The sequence below is a fragment of the Lynx rufus genome, unplaced genomic scaffold (genome assembly GCF_022079265.1).
Source record: "Lynx rufus isolate CCGP_SWC_20201006 ecotype Redwood Valley unplaced genomic scaffold, mLynRuf1.p SCAF_9, whole genome shotgun sequence".
Taxonomy (NCBI): domain Eukaryota; kingdom Metazoa; phylum Chordata; class Mammalia; order Carnivora; family Felidae; genus Lynx; species Lynx rufus.
Window position 1 is genome coordinate 19,864,565 of NW_025814897.1, and position 21,717 is coordinate 19,886,281.

Sequence of the window (21,717 nt, forward strand, 5' to 3'; positions counted from 1 at the left end):
ACTCCCACCTTCTTTGAGGTCAGAGTAGTTTTATCCAACCTATGATACACATTCACTTACATGTCACCACTGAGCAATGATCAGCTACTCTTTCCTTGAATCCTTTCATTGACAGGGTGCTCATTCCCTAACGAAAACCCACCCATTTCCAGCCTGAACACCTTTTATAATTAGAAAGTGTTCTTTCTCTGTTCCTTCTCCCTCCACCTCCCCCTCCACTTCCCACTTTCCCTGTCCTTCTCCTTCCTCCTTTCATCTTCCCCTTTCTCTTCTGCTTCCCACTCAGTCCTCTCCCTCTCCCTCTCCCTCTCCCCTCCCAGGCCCGAGAGCCTGAGGTCCCTGAAGTCACTATTTCAGTCCTGGAGAGCGCGGTAGGTCTTCAGGGTGGCCACTTGGCCACCTGCTGGGAACTTGGTCGCCAGTGGCCACGACAATCCTCTGGATTTTGTAGGGTCTTTCGGAAGCAAAACCTTTTATCTGGGCCTACAGGGCTTGGCCTTCTGGTTCATTAATACCATCCATCAGTTGGCCCAATTTCCATTATTAACCCATCTACAACCGCAGGAACCACATGAAAGTTGACACGGCCCGAGCTGGTATCTGGAGGCCCAGCTGGCTCTACGTGCAAGTCATGGAGAAGACTGGGGCCTGGGGAGCGACTCCCCGGAACCCACGCACACGGGCGGCCCTCTTTGGTTCGAATCCGCCGCCTTGGCCGCACCCGGACGCGGCAGCCCGCGCCCGGCCCGGAGCAGCCTCGGGCGGCGCTGTGGCTTTAAGAGAGGGGCGGGGCCCCGGTGCTGGCAAGGCAGGGCCGGCCCACCGGGCTCCTTTTTCCTTTTTGATCCATTCAAAAATTACTCATTGCAAATTCCCGGACTGCCGGGAGCGGAGAAGGAAGGGGGCGGAGGAGAGAGGGCTGCTGCGGGCGCCGCGCTGGGGGGCACCCAGGGGCCCGAGCAGCTGACGGCTGGTCCGGCCCCAGCAGCCCGCGGGCCGCTCCGGCTCCGGTGGCCTCACCAGGAAGCGTCAGTCTCGACTCTGGGGAAGCTCCGAGCGCCGCCTCCGCCGCCGCCGCCGCCGCCTCCCGCCCGGCGCCGGGTCCCCGAGCCCCCTCCCCTGCTCCCTCCCGGACGCTCGGGCTCGGGCGCCTTCCCCGGCGATGGCTGGCCGCTGAGCCATGGCTCAGTACGGCCACCCCGGCCCGCTCGGCATGGCTGCGAGAGAGGAGCTGTACAGCAAAGTCACCCCGCGGAGGAGCCGCCAGCAGCGCCCGGGCACCATCAAGCATGGATCGGCGCTGGACGTGCTGCTCTCCATGGGCTTCCCCAGAGCCCGCGCGTAAGTGGCGGGGCTCGCGCCCCTCGCGCCCCACGCGGCCGGCCCTCGGCTTCGCTCCGGCTCGCCTCCCCGCGCCTGCCGGACGGGCGGCGCGCTCCCCCGCTGCCCACCACCTGCTGGGGCAGCACGGGCGCGCGGGCGGCCCGGGACTCGGCCCCTCCCGGCGCGGGAGCGGGCGGGGGCGCCTGCTTGCGGCGCCCAAGGTGAGGCACGCCTACGGGGTCGCGTCCCAGGTGCCGTGCCCTGCGGCCGGCCCCCGCGGTGGGATGAGCCCGTCCGTGGCGGGCTCCCCGAGGTCTGCAGCGCCGGGCCCCCGGGGAGGCGGGGCCCCGCCGAGGATCCCATCCCGAGCGCTGGGCTGGCTTAGGATCCTCCCCGGTGGCTGGGAAAAGGCGAAGGCACCGGCGGGGCGGAGGGGCCGGCGCTCTTACTGCGGTGCCTTCCAGCTCCGGATGTCGCTCCCCGGGTCGGTCTCCCTGCGGAGTAGGAGGAGCGGGGACGTGGGTGTCGCTGCGTGTTCATTGATAGGGAGGATGGAATAGGAAGGAGAAGCGATTCCTCCTGGGGACCTGGGTTCTCGTCAGTGGTGACGGCAGCGCGGAAATCTGTGGGTGCCTGAGAGTAAGGAGGGGAGCTGTCCTCCCTCATCCTGCTTCCCCTTGGAGGGTGGGGTAGGGAAGGGCCGAGGGAGCGCAGGTGGCTGTTCCTGCAGTCCGCCGGGAAGAGGCCCGGCCGCTTGCTTGCACGAGGCGGCAGCAGCAGCAGCAGCAGGGGCCTTAAGCCTGTCGACTAAGACCGTGGGGCTGGAACCCTGCCTAGGAGGAAGCCAAGGCCGGGTGGCCGGGCCAGGCCCCTTCTCCCTTGGTTAATTTCTGGAGGGCAGATTTCTTAGGTGGGGACACAAGGCCTGCCATCCTGTGGAGGCGCTGCTTCTTTGAATGACATCACCTAATCGGGAGAGTTGGGCAAACTTTATCGGAAAGGGCCAAGTTAAGGACAAAAAAATTTTCTCCCCCCTTTTCTTCGGTTGGTAAGTCTAGGTTACCCTTCCCCAGCCCCTGGGCGGATCTTGCTTCCTCTGTTCTTTACTAACTTGGCTGCAATCTCCTAACCCAAGCAGACCCCTGGTTTTATCGTTCCGCCCCGCCCCGCTGGGACTGGTTGGAGTGGCCTTGGAAACTCAGGAGGTGGACTCAGGTGTTTGCCCGGGGTTGACTTCCAAAGCAGTGGGACTCCGCTTCCCGATGCCAGCGTTACAGGGAGAAAGTGTGGTGGGTTCTGCAGGGCTGCGTCAGGCGTGGATGTTGTGTTGCCACTTAGGTCCTTACTATGGGTGAGGTGTGTGCCTCCCTCTCCTTAAGCAAGGGAGGTAGGGGCTGGAAAATCAGCTGGGCAATGCTGCACGATGAGCGCCGTCTTGGGCATCTGCCTTTTTGGAAGCGAGGCCAGCAGTAAGGACCTAAATTGCTTAATTAAGGCAAGAAATGCTTAACTGCACTCAGACTGTCCTGTTGGCTCTTCAAACCCACTTGCCAGCGGCGTCTTTTCTCCTGCACTGGGTCCAGGAGGCCTTGCCCATGTCCTGACAGATGAGGATGATGGTCTAATTGTGGCTGGCCGAATTCCTGAGATCTCCTAATAGCTAGCATTTATTGAGTACTTACTGTGTACTGTTCTAAGCACTTTACTTTAAGTAACCACGTATCCTTCCAGCAACGCGATGAGAAAGGTAATTCGTACCCCTGTTTTGCGCATTCAGAGACAGGTTTACAGAAGTTACGTAGCTTGCTTAAAGTCACAACACTAAGCAGTAAAGCTGGCCTGCAAACCCGGAGTATGTCTGCTTGACCTCACATCCAGAGCCAGTATGTAATGCCTTAATGCGGGTAAAACGCTTAGGGCAGTGCCCTGGAGCCTAGTGGGTAATTATTAAATGTCAGCTCCGGTATTAGTTTCTGTGGCTGCTATAACAAATAACCACAAATTCGCAGGCTGGAGCCAACGGAAATTGATTTTCTCCTAGTTCTGGAGGCGAGAAGCCCTAAATCTGTGTCACTGGCTGCAATCAAAGTATCAGCAGGGCCGTGCCTCCTCTGGAAGGTTCCAGGGGAGAATCCATCCCTTGCCTCACCCAAGCCTTTGTGGCTGCTGGCAGGTTTTGGCTTGTGGGTGCATCACTCTCATCTCTGCCTGCGCGGCCACATTGCCGTTCTTTGTGGCTCGAGTCTCCCTCTGCCCCTTTCCTATAAGGACCTTGTGATTGCTTTTAGGGCCCCTCCAGGTAATTCAGGATAGCCTTCCCATCTCAGGATCCTTAATCACATCCGCAAAAGCTTTTTTTTTTTTTTTTTTAATTTTTACCATCAGGCAATGCTTACAGTTCCCGGGATACAGACTTGTCTGTCTTTTGGGGAGCCATTCTTCAGCCGATCACAGCTATTATTATTATTATGACTAGCACTGCCTGCCTCTCTTTGCTGAAAGGGGGGCCAAGTGGGTCCTCATGAGGCAGCCTGGGCTGGAAGGAGGTTGGCTTTGCCATTCTGTCTCCCCATCGGATTCCCTGCCTGGGGGGTGGGGTGGGGGCAGAGCCCATGGCTGTCACCTGACCTGGTTTTACTCTCCCTGGGCTGCCAGGCCAAGAAGAAAGAGAGCTGGGGCATCGGGCTTAGCTTCTGAGAAGCCTCCTTCTCGGGCCTTAAGGCTGGAGGCAGCAGCACGATGACATCGCAGGCAGGAGGGAGCAGTGATGGTTTCCTGGGCTCTGGGAGACTTGGCTGTGATGCCTCAGGAAGGGATGAGACCAGTGTCTGGAATGTGGCCCTTTGGAGAGAATGGTGGTGGCCCAGAGAAACGGCTCTGGTTTCCCTGTGGGTGTCCCTGGGTCTGCTGTCTTGCAGCAGCAGAAAGGGACCTTCCACGGAGCTCTGGGTGGGTGGGCAGAGAGCTCAGGCATCAAGGCCCAGGTCCTATTCCAGCCTGTGCTGTGGTCTTGGGTAAGTCACTTAACTCCTCAGGGCCTCACTGGCTCCCTCTGGGGGGAACATGCTTATTAGCGCATGCTTATTAGGTGCCTACAAGGGAGAGGAGTGCTGAGCCAGCAGGGTGACCTCAGGGTATGTTCCTTCTAGCTCATCACTTCCCTGGAGCTGCGCTAGGATTTTTCCATCCCACCCTATTACCTTCGGTCCATCAACACTGCTGTAGAAAGACCTGCCAAATGGAGGATTAAGAAGTAGCAATTTTTCCGGTGTCTGTACGTGTGTGCGCGTGTGTGCGTGCGTGTGTGTGTGTGAGAGAGAGAGAGAGAGAGAGGGAGAGAGAGAGAGAGAGAGAGAGAGAGAGGGAGGGAGGGAGTGCACAACGTAAGGAGGTGTTAGGAAGGCCTCAGGAAGGAAGACTTTAAGGGGCCAGAATGGCCAATCCCTTCCTTTTTTTTTTTTTCTTTTCCTTTTTCTTTTTCCTTTTCCTTTCTATGCCTATTAGCTCTTCTAAAAGTTTCTGTTCCAGAAGTTCTAAAAATAAAGGTCCAGCTTGGTCAAGGCTAGAGCAGGTTTAGTGGGAAGGAAAGAGAAGAGCCTGCCGAGCCAAGGAGGAGGGTGCCTAGGGGTCAGGAGAGAAGGCAGCGGGACAGGCGCTCTGATGGGGTTTGTTGCTTTGCTACTTGATTTCATACCATCCGCTCCTGGCCTCTGTGGTTGGTGGGGGGGGTGGGGCTCTTATCTCTTATCTCTTCTGCAGCTTGAGGCCAACTGTGGGAGCTTCACCAAACCATTGAGTTTGAGGAGTCTTTGCTGATCCAACGCTGACCTTTTGTTTTGTTTTGGTTGGGTTTGTTTGAGGCTGCCGGTGGCTAGAAGTCTGTCTCTAGCAAATGACTCTAATGTTTGCTAAGGATGGAAAGATACAGTCTTGCAAAAGGATGGGGTGGGGTGGGGTGGGGCGGGGTGGGCAGGGGATCCGGGGCCCATGTGCAGGTCCCGCTTCTGACACAGAAAGCTTCTAGGTTTTCCATTTTCCTCAATATCCCGATCAGCTTCCGGGCACAGCAACACCTAGCCTGTGTAACTCACGGGGCTTTGTGAAGACAAAACGAGTCACGGGCAGGAAAGGATCTCGAATTACTTAAAAATATAATGTGGACGCCAGACAGATAGGATTATGGTATTGTTGTGTTGGGTTGGAAGAAACGGAGGTAAGGTGCTTGCTGGTTGAGGTCTCCAGCGAAGATGGTCATGTGCCGTTAGGTCGACCTTTTTTCCTATGAAGCATATTTGAACGATGCCTAGTTGAAGAGCAGGACGGTAGAAGAAGGAACTTTCCTTGGGACGGTAAGCTGCATTCGCTATGCCTCGCTGCGCAAAGAGAAAACACCCTCAGAGCTGGCTGTGCGTGCAACTGAGAGGCACCTTGCAGAGCCCATGAATTAAAGTATCCAGCTTCTCCGGCCTTCTCTAGCTTACCTGGTGGTTGACCTTAGATCCTCTGAAAGTGCTTGGTTAACTCAGCATCCCTGAGTTGTGGCCACTTCTGGGCAGGGACCTTGGGGAGAGAGAGAAGACAAACCCCGACCCACCTGGGGGTGAGAGGATCTTTCTTATAGGTGGGCGAGGCAAAGAATTCTCGAAGCTACCCGGCTAGACCGCGCATTCATCCGACACTCCTCTACGTCTGTGTGTTATTTTGCAGTTGAAAAAATTACTCTCACGGGCACCAAATTGCCCTCTTGATTAGCATGGCAGTCTTGTGAGGTAAAGCACACGATTAAAGGCTCGTTTTATTTTATTTATTTATTTATTTATTTATTTACTTTTGAGAGAGAGAACAGAGTACGAGCGGGGGAGGGGCAGAGAGAGGGAGACGCAATCCGAAGCAGGCTCCAGGCTCTGAGCTGTCAGCACAGAGCCCGACGCGGGGCTCGAACTCAACCACCCTGCGATCAAGAGTCGAACGCTTCACCGACCGAGCCACTCAGGTGGCCCCAAAGGGAGGGGACTTCAACACGCATTTTTATTTTTAATTTTATTGAGGTAAAATTTATGTACCTGAAATGAAATCTGTCGAAGGATTGATCAGCTTTGACATATGAACACCCCCGTGGAATCACCGCCGTAAGACACAGCACTTGCCTGTCACTCCTGAAAGTTCCCTTGCGCCTCTTTCCAGTCAGTTTCTTCTCCACCCTATCCCTGGGGAACTGGTCTGCTTTCTGTCACTGCAGATTGGCTTGCATCTTCTAGACCTGCATAGAATCCTCCAGTGTGTATACTCTTATGCCTGCCTGGCTTCTTCCCTTCAGCCTCATATTTTTGAGATTCTTCCGTGATGTTGCGTGAATCAGTAGTTCATCTCCTGTTGTCGCTGGTAGGTCTTGAGGTCTTTGAATTTGCTGCTAACGTAAGTATAACCCCTTGGGTTCCACTTTCTGTGGAAGTTCCGTGATGCCCTAATAATATGACCTTAGATTTTTCGACCACCTTAGGGATGACCGGGCAGCTTTATATACGTAATCACTCTCAAGTCTCAGACATTGGATGGTTTCATGAGAAGACTGAGGTTCAGGAGATTCAGTGCCACAAAGAGCAAAGAGCACCATGCTTTGGGACTGTCCCCTGGTTTTTGTCACCACCTGCCCCCTGCCCTCCTCTGCCTCAAACTCTGGCTGCTTTTCACGCGGTGGGCGCTAATTAGTTCTCAGAGCTAAAGGCTTGCCTTTTCAGAGAAGCAATAAACCTAGGGAGTCCTGGGTCCCCTGCCATCTCCACTCTGGCCGGTGACAGTGATGGTGGAGGTGTCGGCGTCCCCCTGATCCCAGCAGGCACCCGACGCGTGTGTGCTTGTGACAGGGCGCCCCTCTACTTGGGCAGCCGGGAACTGGACAGACCCCATCATCATCTGCCTCATACACCGACGTGTCAACCGTGGCCGTTCAGACAGCCGGGAGACCTGGGGGCCGGCCGTCCAGCGTGCAATGCTTCCGTCTCCTCGTCTGTAAAATGTTGACAATAACACACATACCTTGAAGGGCTGTTGGAAAGGCTGAGGGTGCCATTCCGTGCCAACAGTCCCGGCGCATGTGGCACTCAGTGAGCCTTGGGTGCAGACACAGGCGTCACGGCCACTCCAGCGGTGACCTTATCCTGCACGGCTCCTTTGTGGCCACCGCGTTTCATCTCCTCGCGCCTCACTGAGCCGTGGGCCTAAAGAAGTGAGTCAGGGGTAGAGCCTATGCCATTCCTCGGTACTCGGGTTCTGTTCTCCCTGCACCTCTGTCCGTAGAGCGCCCTGAGGGGTGCCAGGCGGAGCAGAAGCAGATCTGGAGCCGAGCCAGTGCTGCCCGAGCTGCTGGCTATCATAAATGGCCCGGGTTGGGGATTTGTAGGAGTGCCATATGGTTGGCTTCTGATTCGTCTCAAATGGAATCAGACTGTAGCCCTGGAGAGAGGGGCAGAGAAAAGCTAATTCAAGAACGGTTTCTCTGCACTGTGATGGGCACAGTCCCGGCGGAACTGGGTGGCCTCTGGAGAGCGAGACACTTGTGGTCCCCACCGGGACCGACAGCTCTTGTCTTCTTCATTGGAGGAATTTCCCAGGGGGCACTGGGTGTCACCCAGAGGCTTATGGGACAACGTCCCTGGAGGGTGGGTGCATAGGTGTGGCAGACCTTCTGTCAGGTGCTCAGGGTCATGTGATAGGAGGGCTCCTGTCTTGTTGGTCCCTCTGGCCAACAGCCCCCCCATTTTCCTGGCGACTTTGCAGGTGTGTTCCTTGCCATCTACTGTTTATGGGGAGGAGGCCTATTAACAAATGCCTCAGACGAACATCCAGAAATCGCCTGAGCTCTTACTATGTGCGCAGCATCCTGGTAAACTCCGTGCGGTTCTCAGGAGGGGAAGATGAATGCCAAGTTTCACCACCTGGCCCTCTGAAGTCGGCTGTCAGAGGCAGCCTGGAACTCTCTCTAGCTGACTGCCATCCTCCACAGTGGCCCCCCTGTGCATCCTTCTGGGCCTGGGTGATAGTCTGAAGGCTCTGTACTCCGCTCACACCCCACTGGTAGCCCAGTGGTCGCATAAAGCAAATTCAGTTTACCTTTCTGTCAGACCCTGGCTTTGCACTCTCGCTCCGCTCTCATTTTTTCGCCATGTGGCTTCACACCCAGCCTTTTCCTTCTCCGGGCCTCAGACTTGCCAACTGCAAAAGGGGTCGAAGTCAACCACACCTGAGGCGTTCTGGTGACGCGAGGGTGACACGGACAGGTGTCTCTGGGCAGCACGAGGATGTTTTCACCGCCTCTTGTGTGCTTGTCTGTTCCAGAGTATTTGGCTTCTCCGTGTCTGTTTTATTTTTTCCGGTGCTTTGCCGTCAAATTCTTCTCTTCTCCCTTCAGAGAAAACGGTTCAGGACTGACAACTGAAATTCTGGAGAGTAAACAAACGGGAAGAAAGAATGATAGGAGGTAATTACAACGAGCGGGGAGGGGGGTGTCATTTAAGTAGTACACAATAGTGTAATTTTCAAATTGGCACATGATGTGCTCTCTTGCAAAAACACAAGGAAAGTGCTGGTTAACTGAGAGAGGAGGTTGGTGCCTGGAGCCCAGCCCCTGGGGGAAACAAATTGCCCACGGGCACCTTTTTAATCAAAGGGGCATCTCCCCTTCTGGAAGTCACCAGCTGTTGGTGTAACAACAGTTCCCGTTGTGTTCGGCTGCCCCAGTGGAAGCGTGAACGCTCTTGTACATAAAGCAGCCGCGGCAATGAACCCCGCCAGGGACGAGGGCCGTCGCCACCCACAGCGGGAAGCTGAAAGGAACACCACCAGAGCAGCTCACAGCAGCCCGGAAAATGCCAAGGGGACGCGGACAGCACAGATGGCCAGAGGCAGCCGAACGGTTCAGACTTCTCTTTGCGTTTTGTTGGATAAACCTTCTCTCGGAATCAGGTAGCCGGCTTGTTTAGAATCCCGCTTCCGTGTTGGCCGTGCCTCGTTCCAAAATATTTATAGTGAGCCTTCCCTCTCCAAATGTTCGGTCTCTTATCTCGGGTAGGAAACGCTTACAGGGCAGGGAAGAAATGTGCCTCCAATGGCTGCTCGTGTATCCAGTCTATTTAAACACAGACAAACACACTCAGAACCGTACGGAGCAGCCGGAATTCTGAACCAGTGGTGTCTCGTGCGTCGGACCGTAACCATCCTGTCCTTGAATCGACTGCGGGGACCCGTCATTTCTTTGCTCTCTGCCTAAGCAGATCGCACCCACCCTGGAGAACTAGTTCAATCACAAATACGTCCGGCGTCTCTTCCCTGGCCTGTCCCTTCCCTGCCCTCCTGGCCTCCCTTCTTCTCTCCTCTCTCTTTTCTTTTCTGGTCCCTTCTCCCTCCAGGCTTATTGAACTTTACTCTCTGCGAGGCAAGCAGGGAAGAGAGGGGCACGATGCCTACTTTACCCGGCCTCTTAACGAATGAAATCTTGAAGAACAAGACAGGGGAAAGGAAAGCCCGGACAAATACCATACGGTTTTACATATAGGTGGAATCTAAAAAACAAAACGAATGAATCAAACCAACAAAAGGCAGAAACAGGCCCCCAAATACAGAGACGAAACTGATGGTTGCCGAAGGTGGGGGAGTGGGCAACATGGGTGAAGGGGAGGGGGAGATCTAGGCGTCCAGGTGTGGAATGAATAAGTCACAGGAATGAAGGGCCCAGCGTAGGGAGTACGTCAGTGGTACCGTAATAGAGCTTTCTGGTGACTGACGGTAGCCACACTTGCTGTGAGCACAGCATTACATATCGTCTTGCCAAATCCCTTTGCTGTACACCCGAAATTAATACAACATTGTGTGTCAACTCTACTTCAACAAAACTTAAAAAAAACAAACAAAAAAACAGCGTAACATTGCAGGTGTTATCTCCATCAAGTGTTTCGTAATGCCCGTCAAAAAGAATTTTTTTTTTTTTAGTTTTTTTTTAAATTTAAAAAAAAATGTTTATTTTCTTTTTGAGAGGTGGGGGAGGAGCAGAGAGAGACGCACAGAGGATCCGAAGCGGGCTTTGTGCTGACAGCAGAGAGCCCGATGCGGGGCTCGAACCCCCAAACCGTGTGATCGTGACCTGAGCCGAAGTCGGAGGCTTGACTGACTGAGCCACCCGGGCGCCCCAGTGCCAATTTTGTTTTTTAAATGTATATGCACTTTATTACGTATTTGTGGGCAACTATGATAACCTGTGATAACAGGAGTTGGGAGTACAGAGGATCATTATATATAATCTCTGCCCTCAAGGAACTGGCAGTCTAGTGCGGAAGATAGAAAATTATGATAAAATGTGGTCCATGTGCTGCAAGAGATAGATGCAGTGTGTATGTGAGAGGAAGAGGGTGCTGTAACCAGACAGGAAGACCTGAGGTAAACTCAAGGTGTGAACAGAATGGCCGCAGCACCCTTCAGTGTGAGAGGGGGGGAGTTTGGGAAGATGAGTAGACCGTTTGAATGATTTCATATTGTACCACAAGGGAAGATAAGATTTTAATTTAAACTTGAGTTTCTTGACTCACTCTGCTCATGACTCTCCCGCCTTCTCCCCCGCTGTTACTATCTACCTTGGAAAGAGAAGGAGACATTTTGGCTACCAAGAGACACGGCTGGCCCATAGCTGGGCCTGAGCTGAGGTTGGATGTTATTTCATTCACTCTTCCACTGACATTTACCGAGTGCCTCCTTCCTGTATGCCAGGAACTTGTTAGGGATGTGACGGTTGTCTTTCTTCTCCAAGAGCTCAACCTTCCTCGAGAGAGAAAGACGTGGAAACACTAATTGTGATATAGCAATATGATTAGTGCTGTGGTTGAGATTTGAAATAAGCCCTGTGGGACCACAGAAAAAAACAATTAGTGTAACTGAAGAAGGTTTTGAGGAAAGCAGAGGAGGTGATCATTAAGGCAGACCTTAAACAATGAGTAGAGATTTTTCTGGGCATGAGGAGAGGACGCGTTTCAGTCAGAGGGAACAGCTTGACTTCAGAGCAAGGCACCCCGGGGCTGGGATTGGTGGGAAGGAGACAGAGAAGTAGTGAGAGGTGAGGTGGAAAAATGCGCTGGGGCCGGATTGTTTTCTGGAGGTTGTGGGAAATAAAGTCTTAAAGCGAGAAGGCGGTGGAAAGAATGGAACAGAGCAGAGCAGCACTACATATGCAATCCAGTTGGAAGGTGCCTGCAATGGTCCCAGTGGACGATTCATAGGACTCGGATTGAGATTACAAGAGCCAGATTCTAGAGATATTTCTGAAATGGAATCGACAGGATTTATGATCCATTGGATGCGAGGAGGAGGGGCAGCGGAAAGGTAGCCGAAGATTTTGAGCTTGGCAAATTGGAAAGGTGGAAACATTACCAACCAAGTTAGGACACACAGAAGGTTGGGTGACCCAGAGGATGCGATGATGTACTCTGGGACACGTTAGAGGTGCTGTGAACACATAGATCAGGAAAGAGGGATCTGGAGTTCCGAGGGGAGGTCGGGCTGGGAACTGATGGGAGCAGAAGGCAGCTGTAAAGAACACGCAGAGAGCAAAGAAAAGGAAAGGAGCCAACCCCCAAGGATAGAATTGCGGGGACCAGCTGGTGGGTAGGGAAGAAAGAAGGTGAAGGAGGCTAAGAGGAATGGTTCAAGAGGCAGGAAAAGAACGAAATGACAGGTGTCCTGGAAGAGGACAGGGGAGAAGAGACTTTCATGAAAAAGATTGAGGTCCACAAAATGTTCCATTCCCTCTGCACTTCCAAAGTGAGTAAAGTTGTTGGTTGTGGAGGAGGTGTTCCCAGACGAAGATTCCAAAGCCTCTCTGTGGGGTTGCTGGCAATCCTCTCCAGCATCCCCAGACTTCCTGAGGATCAGACCCCTGGGATGCCGCCCTGCTCTCTGAGAACTCTTTCCTCGGACGGCTGGAGTCTTCTTTCTGGAATTGAGGCCGCTGACTGGGATCTAACCGTGAATGGACAGATTATCTGGAATCTCTGGTGTAAGAATCATCGCCCCTTTGGATTCCCTCACCACTAGAGATTTCACCTGCTCCCCCATCCATATCTCAGAACCCTGCCTCCACCCATCCATATCTGAACTCACCTGTCCTCACTGGAAACCAGGCCAAGGTCACCTGATTCTCCTTGCTGGAGTGACCCTTCATTCATTTCAGTCTTTCCCGGTGGTTACTGCATGCCCGCCAATGCCCTAAGGACTGTGGCGAAAGCAGTGAGAAACCTTCTCAGTTCCTCCTCTCTTTGGTCTCCGGATGGTGAGATCTCAGCCTGCCATGCGCTCAGCTCATTTTCTGTAATTTCCTCTCTCCAGTAAGCACCTGTTACTACCATCTCTGCATCAGAAATAGCTCTTCGAGGAAGGCTGGGGATCTGTGCTCCGTCTGTAAGACATCAAGGCTCATGAGGTGGCCGGTGGTCAGGGACTGGAGCAGCCTCCGTGTCCCCAAGAGAAGGTGTTGTCCAGTCTCCTAAGTCATTGCAAGCTGGCTCGCACACATGGGTCTGCCTGCCCTCCCCTACCACCCGGAGACGAGCGGGGATGTGTGGCCCCTGAACGGATGACGGCTTTATTGGGTGCTCAGGAAGGAAATGCTGGAGGAAAGAAGAGGGAGAGGGAACCAAGAGAAGATCTTGAAATGGGGGCACCTGAATCAAGGTTGGAGAGAGTGCTTTTACTCCAAAGAAAAGGAAGTTATAGTTTACATGGTAGGTTTTACGTTGAATTTCTCAGAGTCGGTAGGCATGGACGATGTAGAGAACAGAATATATAGTTTTAAGTTTCGGTGGTTTGGCGAGCGGTGGTTCTTCATGGGTCGCCAAAGAATGTGAAAATGAACAGCGTCGTGAACACAATACTTTGTGAAAGCTACAGATAACAGAAGGTGTAGGTCGACACAGGTGTTCAAGAGACGTTCGTTAGTTTTGACCTCCCAGACTGTGCCTAGTATTTAACCTCGTGATGATAATCTCTTGCTCCTGGCCGGAGAGTCCCATATGATGGATGGTAGGGTTTGCTTTGGGGTGAAGAAGTTCAATGTGTAGTGAGAATTGCCGGTGAACCTTCTCCAGCCCAACTTCCTCTTTTTACGTAAAAGTAAAATGAGACAAACAAATGAAGTGACTTTTTCAAGACCGACAGCTGGTCTATGACAGAAGTGGACCTTAGGCCTCCTGACTCCCAGGCCAGAACAGTTTCTTTTTTATATACATCAGGCGACTTCCCTGAGTCCAGGCTCTGCCTCCAAGAGGGAGATTTCTAACAAGGCTTTTCGCCTCCATTTCCTGGAGGAATGGACTGGGCTAGTCCCTTGATCAGCCCTTGCATACAGGTTCTCTGCCCTTTCTTTCCCTTTGCTCCCCTCCTTCTGCCTGCCATGTGCTTACATCTCGGCCTCTGGAAGAGGGAGCTCATTTGTCTCTGGCCAGTTGGAATGGTCACCTCTGGGACCCTTAGGTGTCTCGGCCACCCATCCTGGAGGGTAAGAACAAATACTGCCTTCCGCTCTGGGGGGAAGGAAGGCCGGCTTTAGAGACAAAAAGACTAGCTTCAGATTCTGGATCTGTCACTTTCTGAAGATGTGTGTTTACTTTTTTAATTTTTTTTTTTTTTACATTTATTCATTTTTGAGAGACAGAGTGCGAGTGGGGAAGGGGCAGAGAGCGAGGGAGACACAGAATCCCAAGCAGGCTCCAGGCTCCGAGCTGTCAGCACAGAGCTCATGGCGGGGCTCGAACTCATGGACTGTGAGATCGTGACCTGAGCTGAAGTCGGACACTTCGCAGACTGAGCCACCCAGGTGTCCCTGAGGATGTGGTTTTGATCAAGTATTTTGATAGGTTGGATGAATCAAAATGAGGCAATGTGTATACACAGTTATACATATGTAATGAAAATGTGATGAAAAATGACAAAAAGCCATGCACACATGATGCGATAGTACCTATCAGTGGTTGGGTCCTGGGACTTTGAGGCTCTTCCAGAAAGTCTGTGAACTGTTGGTTTTGTGTGACGTCTGGTAGGCTGTTCTAGTCTTCCCTAAGCAAGCTCCGATGTTTCAGAGAGGCAAACTCTGAGCAAGGAACGCGAGCAGCCACACGAGAGGCCAGTTCCGTCAAAGTCAACGCTTCCTTCTGGATGCTTAAATTTTCACTGCACCCCCTTTTGGGAAGTAGGGATGTGAGTCATAATGAGTTAGCCAAGGGGCTTTTGGGAACAAGACGTTTTGTGAAACACAGTACATGTGACCAAAGCCACGTGTCGTATAATTTCCCATTGCTTCTGTCGCAGATGGGGGGACTTAAAACAACACGAATTCATTCTCTTACAGTCAGGAGAGCAGAGGTCCAAAATGGGTATTATGGGCTAACACCAAGATGTCCACGGCGCTGTGCTGTCCCTCTCAGAGGGAACTGGTTCCCTTGACTTTTCCAGCTTCCAGAGCCTGCCTGCATTCCCTGGCTCATGGCCCCTTCTTCCATCAACAGAATGACCACACCCACTTCTGCTTCCCTCTGTCTCTTCCTCTCCTGCCTCCCTCTAGAAAGACCTAAGGACCGCATCGCTCCAGCTCAAGATGCTTAACTTAGGCACATCTGCAAAGTCCCTTTTGCCTGGTAAGGGAACATATTCATAGGTTCAGAGGATTAGGACATGGGCGTCTTTGGGGACCATTGTCTTGTCTACCACGGCATGTGGTTGCCAAGTGTTACACACTTGGTCTGCCTGTCCTCTTAGTTCGTGATGTTTGGCACAGAATGGGGGTCTAGCAGGCGCTCCTCATTTGCCTTTCCGGTTGCTAACCCATCTGCCGTCTTGTCAACCCTCGTCATTCCAACGGGAGCCTTGAATGCTCCTCGCTAACCTTCGCTGAGTGCCTACTGTGTGCCAGGCAGTATTTTAAAACTTTACGTGTACATTGTTTTGTTTATTCCACATACCAGCCTTCTGAGATAGGAACTGTTATTATCCCCATTTTATAGATGAGAAAACTGAGGCCCAGCAATTTGTAAGTGGCCCAAGACCACACAGCTAGTAAGTGGTAGATCCAAGATGCAAACTCCAGGCAGCCGGACTCCCAGGTCTGAGTTCCTAACCCACACCCACCGTGTTGATGTGTGGCTGTGCTTCGCAAAGTGTGACGAGTAGAAGGAAGCAAACTTGAGGTCCGGAGAGATGATGTGATGGCCTTAGATTACACAGAACTGGGGTCACTGGTTTAATCTGTTACTGCGCTCAAATAATTGCAATGTGGTTGGCTGTCTACTGATGTTGTACAGAGTTACAGTGACATTATCACTCTTTCTGAAAGGGTGTGTGTGTATGTGTGTGTGTGTGTGTGTGTGTGTGTGTGTGTGTGCACTACCCATCTCAGCTCCGGACTTTGAGAAGACAGGCACCGGATTGTACTGAAGAATTTACAGAGCACCACGTTCCCTGCCGGCCACTTCTCCGGCCTCCACAGTAGAAACAGGAAGGATGCTGTTGCCGTGGCCTCCATGAGGGGCTCTTCGGGCAGAGAACCTAATGGTTTGCCTGGTCCTCGTTTGAATGAGCGAATACACACGAAATGGTGCAGAGCCTGACTCACCAGTAAATGGTAGATGTGGTGGTTCAGATCAGTAGCTCTGGAATCACAGCATCGCGTGGGGCACAGGAGGGGACTCTGGGTATAAGTTAATGAGCCACTGTAAATCTCCGGTGAGTTTCTAAGTTCGCTTCCCAACGTCTTTAAGGCCTGGGGCCTAGGGCTAATTTCAGTAGCATTGGGTTGATCGGATACACATTGCGGGGGCTGGGGGCAGGGCGATGAGGGGGGGGATGCTATGCTGGTCGAGGCACGTGGAGTGGTTCTTCTCAGTGCTGGGCCCTGACCACACCACTGCTGCCTTCGGCCCGCTCACAAGTACACAGAGTGGCTCTCCTTATCAGGAAGACCCCTTGGCACGTCAGAGGTGTGGTGATGATGACAGGGGCCCCCGGGGGAGTCCGCTTTTAGGTAGGTCTTCAAAATCAACACATCATCACGATGAGCCCCGTAGGGACCTCGGACCTCGCTCAGACCTTCGGCACCTTCGCGCGTCAGGATTGAGGAGAACGTTGGAAGTTCTTCTCTTCCTCCAAACGTAAGGTCGCAGGCTCTCAACTGTGAGGCTGAACGGACCGCGGCCATACATGCCCCTTTGCCGTCTGGTTGCTTCAGACGCCACGGACCCCTGGGTGTCACTTCATCCACCAAACCGTGGCGGGGGGTGGGGGGGTGACAAGTGTGTTTGTGTTGTTATTATGGCCTGCGGCTGCCAGCCCTGAGGCGGGCCAGCGGGGGAGGAGGGACGCCAGGGAAACCACTCGAACAAGATGGCCTGATCATGCGCGATTGGTGAAGGCTTTCAAATGGAAGGACTCTCAGGGGACCTTGCAGCAACAAGGAGGGTTGCTGTTCCCTCGGCAGCTGGCTCCGAAAGATGTGGAAGATAAGGGGGCGAGTCTCATTTGAATCTCTTTTTAATTTCTCCCGTCCATCTCTCGCATGGTGGGGATCTGACCAGTGCGTTTCCGAGTCGACCTGGGAGACAGGTAGTGTGGGGCTAAACGTGATTTACAGGGATATATGGGAGATGTTGAGGCAGGACAGGAAGAAGATCCTGTTGATTCAACAAAAAATGTGCCGAGCAACGACTTTGTGCCAGGCAGCCGGGACTTGTGCTGCGCGCTAGACGTAGAAATACGAGGAAGACCCTGTCTCTGAGCGCAGGGAGCCCTCAAGGTCTTGGGCAAGAAAGACTCAAGCAGATGACTGCAATATCATGTGATAAGAGACAGAGGAAGGTTCTCTCCTCTGATAGCTGGCTAGAGTGCTGACATAGGAAAAGAGGCTGCTTATTTTGTGGACCTCGCTGGGAGGTTCTGTTGCTGGGGGTGGGCAGTTTCCAGGTCACCAGAAACACAGTTTGGAAACCGATGGCCCAACCCTGATGTGTTCTGCCCCTGGAGGTCGTGTTTTCTCTCTCCGGTTATGAGTGACTGAGCTTTCTTATCAGCCTCCTCAGAAGGACTCAGGTGTTCCGGGGTGGAGAACACGTCTGAAGTCCCGGTGGGGATCCAGCCTGGGACTGAGGTCTGTGGGGAAGGATATGAAATCTGAAGGTATCCTTCTGGGTAGGTGCCCTCACATGCGTGATTCTCTCCACAGCTCTGACAGCGCAACAGATCATTTCCCCTATTTAAAATATGGGGGGGGGGGGAGCGGAGAGAAGAAGCCTACGAAAGTGAAATGCACACAAAGCTAGTAAAGGGTACAACGAGGCAGTCCCAGAACTGCGAGCATACAGATAGAGAGCCCACGGAGGAAGCTTACTGACTCCCTGAGATACTCAACAGCCAAGAGGTAGGAAGAGCTAGTGGGATGTGGACATGACCTCCGAGCCCCCTGTCTTTAAAGTGTCTCCATGCCAAGTCTCTGGGATTCTCTGAACATCCCCTTTCTTTTTGGAAGTTGTCACCTTCTGGAGCAGCCCCGCCCAGGGTTGGTTAGGAATGGATTATCCACACCCCCCGGGCTGAAGGGACGTTGTGGTGCTGAGCTCAGGGAGTTGGGCAAGGACCTCAGAAGGAGTGAGCATTGAGCGCTCCCTTGCTGGGCACATATTCACTCATGTCTCTCGGCTCTGGGCATGTGATCCCCTTGGGACAGAGGGAATGGGCAGAGGCTCCGAGAAGCAGCAGTGAGCAAGATGCAGAGCAGATGTACAAGTTCAACGTAACCACGCCAGGGCAGAGAAGCAGCCCTAACACTAGGAAGAGAAAGAACTTGTAAGTCGGACAGAACGGGAAGGAAGATGGCTTTGAGTTTTTTACAGACTTAGGAGGCTGGAATTTTCAGCTAGGAAAGAAACAGCCTTGGGGCACCTGGGTGGCTCAGTCCCTTAAGCATCTGACTTGGACTCAGGTCTTGATCTCATGGTTTGTGAGTTCGAGCCCTGCGTCGGGCTCTGTGCTGACAGCTCAGAGCCTGGAGCCTACTTTGGATTCTGTATCTCCTTCTCTCTTTCTGCCCTTTCCCCTGCTCACGTGCTGTCTCTCTCTCTCAAAAATAAACATCAAAAAAATTTAATAAAATACAAAATGTTTTTAAGAAAGTAAAAGAAATAGGCTTAAATCAGCCTTGAACTCCTTGCGATAGAAAAATTCCAGAAGGGCTGATGTTCTTTCTGTTGTCACTGCAGTTTTTGATGACGGAGAGAATGTATATTGCAACGCTTTTGGCTAAAGAATCGAACGTTCTTTCCTTGTTTGGTTTTCTTTGCTCTGGAATCGCCTTTTTTTTACAGAGGGAGTTTTCTTCTTTAAAAGAAAAAGAAGAAGATCACCATGAAGGAGGAAGTATTACCATGTTTCTTCAGCCTTTCTCAGCTCGCTGCTGGACTCATTCCAGAACATCGGGAGTACCATTGTAGAGCTCTATGTCCGGGTCCAGGGCGCCGCTTTCTCCTCTGCTCCAATTTCCTGTTCATGGGGCTGTTTTGTGTGTTTGTTTGTTTCAACATGCAATTATCAGGCTTGCATCCTGCTAGGAGCAAAAGGGAAAAACATGCTTCAGGAACGGCCCCTGCCGTCTTGGTGCTCCCGGTCGAATAGGGAGGACCAAGAAGTGATCAGATACGTTCAACGTTCATTGCACTCTACCCCATGCCCAGAAACAGAGAGAGGAGGAAGGTGATATGGAACAGCACAGGGGCTAGCGAATAGCTCTGCCTCGGGGTCCGTGGTGCTTTCAAAGATCTGGACGTTGTCGGGTGAATTTATAGTAGGTCCTCTGAGCCGCTGGAGATAGGTGTCATTTTTAAAGACTATCTTTTCAAGCCGTTTTGGGTTCATAGCAAAACGGGGTGGAAGGTATAGAGATTTCCCATTTGTCCCTGCCCACCCCCCCCCCACGCACATCCTCTCCCATCATCAGTATTGGCTCACCCGAGTGGTATGTGTGTTACATGTGATGAATCTACATTGACACATGACAGTCAACCCAAAGCCTGTAGTTTACCTTAGGGTTCACTGTCGTTATATTTATTACGGATTTGGATAAATGTAGAACGACACGTATCTGTCATTAAAGTATCATACAGAGGGGCGCCTGGGTGGCTCAGTCGGTTGAGCGTCCGACTTCAGCTCAGGTCATGATCTCGTGGTTTGTGAGTTCAAGCCCCGCGTCGGGCTCTGTGCTGACAGCTCAGAGCCTGGCGCCTGTTTCCGATTCTGTGTCTCCCTCTCTCTCTGCCCCTCCCCCGTTCGTGCTCTATCTCTGTCTCAAAAATAAAGAAACGTTAAAAAAAAAATAAAGTATCATACAGAGTATTTGCAGTGCTCTCCAGAGGCTCTCTGTGCTCTACCTGTTAGTTGTTCATCCTCTCCCTGCACCCCGCTAACCCCTCCAACTCCTAGCATTGCCCCTCCTGCAACCACTCCATGGTTTTGCCTTTTCTAATACGTCACACAGTTGGAACCATACAGTACGGAGTCTTCACAGATGGACTCCTTGCACTTCATAATGTACATTTAGTGTCCGGCCATGTCTTCACGGCTTGCTAGCTCACTGCGTTCTAGCCCTGAATAATATCCCATGATCTGGATCACCAGTTTATTCGTCCATTCACCTGATAAAGGACATCTGGGTACCTTCCAAGTTTTGGCAGTTCTGAATAAAGCTGCTGTGATCTTCCACGGGCAGGCTTTTGTGTAGCATAAATTTTCGGCTCCTTCGGGCAGATACCAAGGAGCATGATGGTAAAGACCATTCATAATCATCTTTTGTGTGCCAGTCGCCAGCCTCAGCCCCTTCCAAACACTGTGTCAGTTACTCCTCAGTGAACACCTCTGCAGTTCGTATTAATAGACCCATTTGCAAATGAGCAAATGGAGGCTCAAAAGGTTATTTAACATGCATTGAGTAAGGGGCAGAGAGCTGGGCTTCTAACCCTAGCGTTTCTGACTCCAAAGCCCTTACCATTAGACCTATAGTCAGGGTGCCTCAATTTCTGCTTTACTCGCTTATTTTGGGTCCTGGATGACGGCTTTAAACTCACACACGGAGCTCTAGCACCCTGACTGGCAAATAAACGTTACTGGTGGCTCAGCCAGCTGCTGTTTCCTGTGTTTATAGCCCACATTGCAGGAAGGTGTTTTAAGAGTTGTTTTGAGTGTTGCGTCTGCTTCTCCTTGCGAAAGTGTGGATGCCGCTTCTGAGAGGGAGGTGACATGGGCTGCTCAGTGTTGGGTGGCCGTTCCCATTTGGTGGGAATTCGGAGAGGAATGCGTCTGTCCCCGGATGAGATCAGAGTCTTTGCTCTGTTTGGTCTGCAACCGTGTCGTCTCAAGAAGTCAATGGGCTGTGAGGTCAAAGTTCTAGAACATGCTTTGGGTAAGACGGTTTACGTCTGCTTTGCCCATCTGTGCAATTAATTATCCAAAGTTTCAAGGAGCGCCTCTGACGAGCCGAGGACCATGTAGGTCCACGGGCCCCAGACAAACAGGATGCATTCCTGGCCCCTGTGAATCGCGGAGATTAGGAAAGGGACAGACAGATATAGAAGCGGTGGATAATCACCAAACAAGAAGGTATGACGTGCTTCGAGGCAGCTGGGTTTCCTCCAAGCTTTCAGAGAAGCACCTTGAAACTTCAGCGTGTTGGGAGCTTTTTTGGAGGTTCTTAATTAGAGACAGTTAGCTAGTAAGATCTTACATTTGTTGTGATCCTACTACGTGTGTGTGTGTGTGTGTGTGTGTGTGTGTTTTACTCTCTTCTCCATCTTGAGGGGATTAGTAGGTAGTGTTTCCATTTTACAAATGCGAAAAGCCAGGCACAGCAATTAAAGGCTTTTTCCAGCTTGTAAGTGACTACTCCAACATCCCCACATTAGTCTGTCTTTGGAGCCTTTCCCTTTCTGCCTCCCCCTGAAGACCATTTGAAGATTTCATTTGAATGTTTCAAGATACCCACAGTCCAACATTCCTCTGCTGCTGAAATGTCTCGTTTCTCCTCCCTTAGCTCCCTTCTGTGTGTGTGTGTGTGTGTGTGTGTGTGTGTGTGTGTGTGTGTGTGTGTTTCCCAGGTATCAGGTATCAGTGAGGCTTCTTGCTGCCTGTCTTTCCAGCCCCCTCTTCCTCTCCTTCCCCTCCGCCCTAGTACCCTTTGTCGCACTCAGCTAGCTTTGCTTAGTTTCCCACAATTTTAACACCCCCCCGCGCGGGCTCAAGTTCGTTAGTGAATCAGTGAATCAACAAGTGCCTTTTTTCCTGGGTGCACTTTTCTCTCGAGTGAAATCATCTATGCCCTTTTCAAAT

The 21,717-nt window shown here is 52.2% G+C and overlaps 1 protein-coding gene across 2 annotated transcripts in view; it reads left to right on the top strand.

Annotated features, from left to right (window-relative positions):
• Positions 1-851: 851 nt before the first annotated feature.
• The window catches only part of UBASH3B (ubiquitin associated and SH3 domain containing B), a 140,216-nt gene continuing 119,350 nt past the window's right edge, over positions 852-21,717 (top strand). Inside the window, exon 1 of one of the 2 annotated variants that reach the window (XM_047071215.1) lies at positions 852-1,341. In XM_047071215.1, the coding sequence (XP_046927171.1) occupies positions 1,181-1,341 (161 nt within the window). In that variant the 5' untranslated portion in view covers positions 852-1,180. The remainder of the gene's footprint in view (positions 1,342-21,717) is intronic. The other variant, XM_047071216.1, reaches the window with a different exon arrangement.